Below are 5247 nucleotides of genomic sequence, written 5' to 3'. Positions count from 1 at the left end.
GGAAAGAGACTGATGACTGGAGAAAAGAGATGTGGCACTGATTTGAGTAGATGAAAGGAGGTAGATGGGCGGTCAGTATTTTCTCCTTGTGTCCCCATGTCTCTTCCCAGCAGAGGCTGACCACCACACGGGTTGCACAGAACAGCCAGGTGTTCGGGATGCGCAGCCCAAGTGTCTATCCTAGGTTACTGTACTCTCTGCTCAATGGAGAATGAAAAGGACAGCTATGGTAGCAGGGACAGAAGTTTTGGGAGGAGCCGTGCACCTTAGCTGCCTCTCCTCCAGTCTGACTGCGTGCATTTTTTCAGCAGTATGGCCTGATGGGGAGGCCTGAAGATTATAGCTTCCAGGCTGAATAGGAACTGAAACACAAGGACTCAAGCGGACTCTGTTAGATTGCTTCCATATTTGTAAAAGCAGTGATCCTCTTGGGTAGGGATGATTTTTGCTCAATGTACAGATCCGCATTCTCTGTCTTCAGGACTGGCCAGGAGCATATAATATTGCCCAGAGGAGCCTGAAGAGCATCCTGTTGGCAAAAAAAAAACAAAAACAAAAACAAAAAACAAACAAAAAAACCCAACAACAATAAACACAAAGCCATTCTAGATTGAGTAGGATGTAATAAATAGCACATGGCCATGGGATTCGCTTGTCCTGACATACATCACAGGCCAGAGTATCTGCCAATCCTAGAGAACATCGGAATCATCTCTGGGATGTGCATAGAAGGCACTAGTGTACAGGGCCTACCTGAGTGTGTATGCCTGGACCTGAGGCCATGACTGTTTACCATACAGTGAGTACCACACGCCGATTCAGACACTGACGATGGGCAGCAAGAGTGACATTAACTCTCTTGGCCATATTTAGTATTTGACTCTCCACCCCATTTATTTGGGCTTGACTATGGAGGAGGGTCGGTGCTCATGAAAGAAATATTTCCACTGGGGGAAACGGGTGTAAAGTTCCCTCAATACCTGATTTTTGTGCCACGAGCGTGACAGCAGAAGAGTAAGTAGGGGAAGGTGTCACTATTTAGTGAGAGACACTTATCTTGAAGAATCAGAGGGTCAGAAGAAACATAACTGAAATTGAGGAGAATGTGTCCATGCCCAGGAATGTCCACAGTGGCGAAAAGGCGGCACCAGCCGTGTAACAGGGCAAGAGGAGGCAAGGGTCCCGTAGCTACCTGATACTATGTGCGAAAGATGAACCCAACAGAGGTACACAGGTTCCAGTTTTGGAATAGGTTGTTTCTGCTTATAGCTACATGAACTTCCTGTCTCAAAGCCAGAAGTGATGTCTTCTCCTGAGATGTCCCCAGTATACTCCTTTCTGGCTAATGTTTGTGTATTTGTGGGAGTGTGCAATGTGTGGTTTAACCTGGTGATCACAAAGCTCTGGTGAAGAAAACAAGACGCAATGTGGGTTGGATGATCTATCAGGCTTTATTGAGAAAGCTGTAGAAAAAAATTCTCCCTAGGAGGGATTTATCTAAAAATGTCACCAAAGGAAGAAGGTAGGATACTGAAAAGAAGAGTCCACTGAGCAGGAAAAGCTTATTGTGAAGATGATCAATGAGTCACTGAAAGCTATGGCAAAGAAAAGAGTATGGGCTCTGCTGAGAGTTGTGAAGCAAGAGGGCGAAAGTCTTGACCAGAAAGTGCAAATCTGCACCCTCACTTCACGTGGTCAGTGGAAGCAGTTGGCGTTCAATGTACAAGGCCGGAGGAAGAAGAGAAGCAGGAGGAAGGACGGTGCACCGTATCAAGCAGATTGACAGGGTTTCAGAGAAACACTTGGTGAGAGCATGGCCTGTTGTCTACGGAGAGTAGTTGGCAAATCTGTGTCTCCAAGGGCAAATCAGTGTCCTGTGACCAGGATGGTTGTCTGGGGGGTTGATCAGCAGCCTCCACAGCAACCGCCACCGCAGCCACATCCACAGCTACTTCCGCCTTGTCCACCACAGCAGGAGCCACAGCAAGTGGGCTGGCAGCAGATGGTCCTGCAGCAGGTGGTTTGACAGCACATAGGCTGGCAACAAGGCTGGCAGCAGCTGGATCCGCAGCAGCAGGGCTGGCAGCAGACGGTCCTGCAGCAGGTGGTTCTGCAGCAGGGTTGGCAGCAGTCGCACCCAGAGCAGCAAGGCTGGCAGCAGCTGGATCCGCAGCAGCAGGGCTGGCAGCAGACGGTCCTATAGCAGATGGTTCTGCAGTAGGGCTGGCAGCAGCTGGACCCAGAGCAGCAGGGCTGACAGCAGTCACACCCACTGCAGCAGGGCTGGCAGCAGCTGGACCCATCGCAGCAGGGCTGGCAGCAGATGGTTCTGTAGCAGGTGGTTCTGCAGCACGTAGGCTGGCAGCAAGGGGAACAGCAGCAGTTGGTCATGGTGTCAGGTGTGGAGAGTGGGTTCCTGTTCACAGGTGAGTGTCCCAGAATCTGAGGACTCCTTCCCTTCTGGGCCTTTTATACACCACACTCTCAACAGTGGGACCAATAAGCCGCACTTTTCCTTGTATTTGTTGTTGTTATTTTGGTCATTTGCGTAGTCACAGGAAAGTCTTTGAGGAGGAAGTCGTCCCTTTCACGTGCAGAAGGTTCTGAAAATTAGTATTCCAATCTATTTCTTAATTGGGAATACCCTTTTACAAAACTTATCAAGAAATGAGAAAGACTAGAGTCACCGTGGTCTCAATTTACGTCCATGTGCCTTCAGCTGGTCATGGGAAGGCACCTGCAGTTTGAATGAGAGTGTGCATTGGACAGCACACTGGAGTGTCTGGAGTGATGGTTTCTTCTTTCTTCTTTCTGCTTATTTTTTCTCTTCTCCTTTATTGATTTGTTGTTTTGTTCTTTGTTTCTTTTGGTCATTGGTAAAAGGCCATGAGAGGGTTACACTGGATGGGATAATTCAGGGTGGAGTTGATTTTCTGCTTGGCTTCACACGTGATCACCCAGGAAATTATGACTCAAGGCTGCAGCGGATAAGTGCATCTTTGCCAGGGTGCTCTCCATGTGTATTCCACCAATTTCAGAGATGCTCAGAATGTAGTTGATGGGCATAAACTTTTGTAAATGAAAATGTGCACGAAAGCAGGAGGATAGTGACAGAAGCACACTGCTAGCATTTAGAAAGCATCCACCCATTCCTATTTCCTGCTCATGTGTGGTTCTCAGGAAGAAAACCGTTTGTGGGAGAGTCACTGATTTCTACCAGGTCTTCCTAAATGGCACTGCTCCCAACCTGGTCTTACACCAAAATTTTCATTGATTTGTTTCTTATTTTTGGTCCTTTGTATTTGTGTGTGAAATGCAGGCTGAGTCCAATTATCATGCTGTCTTTATTTTAATCAAAGGGGAGTGTGGCAGGAGGGTTTTTAATTCCAATTCTATTTTTCTGTGAGGAATGGAAGTGCTTTCATAGCCTTACGCATGAGCAGAATTGCCATATTTTGTTGCAGGTCACGTGGTTTGTCCGACTGCTGAACTCTTCCAGCCGTGTGGTGTGGGACAGGTGGACATGGGATGCTCACTTAGTGGTGTGTGTCTGCTTGCTCAGTGTTTTTTCTCCAGTGATTTTCTTAATTCAGTGTCATGTCTTATGGATAGCCACTAAAATCTCTTGCATGAGCTAAGTGGTTGAGAGAGTTCCTTGCACATCGGAAGCCAACAGGTCTTCCGTCCTTGGCCATGGTGTGCTGTGTCGAAGAGGAGGCATGAGTTCACTGCTTGGTTGGAAAATGAACCATTCTGTCTTAGCCTTTACTTCCTGCTCACGCAGAGTGTTAAGGTTAGCCTGAGTGAGTGGTGAGAGTGTTCTGGAACGTTACGTGAGCATACATATTGTCCTTTGTGTTTGCATGTCTTTCAAACTTCCAAGTGTTATTTCAGAACTTATCAAAGCCCTAGTTGTGGCCACAGAGAGTGGTGCAGCATTCAAGTACGAGGTGGTAAGACTTCCCTAGGTAGGAGGGTATCAGGTTTATGTCCCAATTTCTCCATGCAGGCCCAGCAGTCTTGTGACTGGGATCTGAGGTTGTCTGGGTCTCTGGATGGATCATGACCCTGAGACTTTTCTGGGATATAATTTCTGCTCCCTTATTCCCTGTCCATTACTCTAACTCTTCTCTCTATCTTTATTTCTCCCAGCATCATGGTAATTTAAGGGAAACACTGGTGCATTGCCTGAACCTAGGTCCCTGGGAACCCTCTTTGTCTCACTTGTTCTTTGAAGATTCTTGCTCTTGTTTACAGTATGATTTTCCCATACTGGATTGACCAGTTCCTGAATTGTGTGGTGTGAAGCAATTGCCTCTACATGATTAGAGCCAAAACTCCCACGGACAAGGCTTTGGACATTTAGCAAGGCCTGGATCAGCTCATGGACATGGCCTTGCAAGATGGGCTTCCTGGGAAACCCCTGACAGATGAAGTCATGGCAGTTCTCCAAAATGAGATAAGAAGGAGCTCCAGACTTGTCTTGCTCCTATCTGTGGCTGTCAGTTAGAGAAATTGCCTATTACTAGAGTGTGTTGCATTACAAGGGTTTGAAAAATGAAGCGTCAGAGACCTGGACACCTCTTGTCGGAAATCAGATCAAAACCGAAATAACTATGACTTGTTTTGAGGGAAATCTTCAAAGTGACCAGTTGATGGGTACCCCACACAGCAGCAGTTTCAAAGGTGGATCATTGCAACTAACACATGCATGGTGTCAGGTCTCCAAGACAGTGGAAATCTCCCCAGCAAAAAAAGATCTTCACGAGAAGAGGATTCCTCATGGCTCCTGCTAACTAGTCATTGCAGGGGACAGGAAAAATGAAGATTTTCTACCGATAATTCAACCTCTAGCAAACAAAGCTAGCGTGCAATCACAACAGAACGGCAAAGAGATTCCAGATCACCTCTTTCTGCTTGCTCCTGAACACTCAGATTGAACTCCAAGAATTTGAAAGAAAAACACCATCCATCAGATGACAAGAAATCACCGCAGGACCACAAGAAATATGGGAAAGCAAGAAAATACCTCTCCTCCAAGGGAAAAGAATAACTCCTGTTCATCCACAAGCAGTTCAATGCAAATCATGGAAATGTCTGATAAAGAATTTAGAACATTCATAATGGCAAAGCTAACTGAGATGGAAGAGAAGAGAGACAATGAACTGCTAAAGAGAAAGGAGAAAGAAGTTGACGAGTTCCAGGAGGTGAGGAAATTCTTGCAAGATCTAAAAGAGGAATTACATG

General features: G+C 46.5%; 1 protein-coding gene across 1 annotated transcript; it reads right to left on the bottom strand.

The window, feature by feature from the left end:
• Positions 1-1905: 1905 nt before the first annotated feature.
• Positions 1906-2391, bottom strand: LOC106735663 (keratin-associated protein 5-5). Its single transcript, XM_014590664.1, has one exon. The coding sequence runs from the start codon at positions 2389-2391 to the stop codon at positions 1906-1908; it is 486 nt and encodes a 161-aa protein (XP_014446150.1).
• Between the last annotated feature and the right edge of the window lie 2856 nt (positions 2392-5247).

The sequence above is a fragment of the Tupaia chinensis genome, unplaced genomic scaffold (assembly GCF_000334495.1).
Source record: "Tupaia chinensis unplaced genomic scaffold, TupChi_1.0 Scaffold000477_1, whole genome shotgun sequence".
NCBI classification, from domain to species: domain Eukaryota; kingdom Metazoa; phylum Chordata; class Mammalia; order Scandentia; family Tupaiidae; genus Tupaia; species Tupaia belangeri.
Note: the sequence above shows the minus strand (reverse complement) of the source record. Positions and strands in the feature narration are given on the sequence as shown.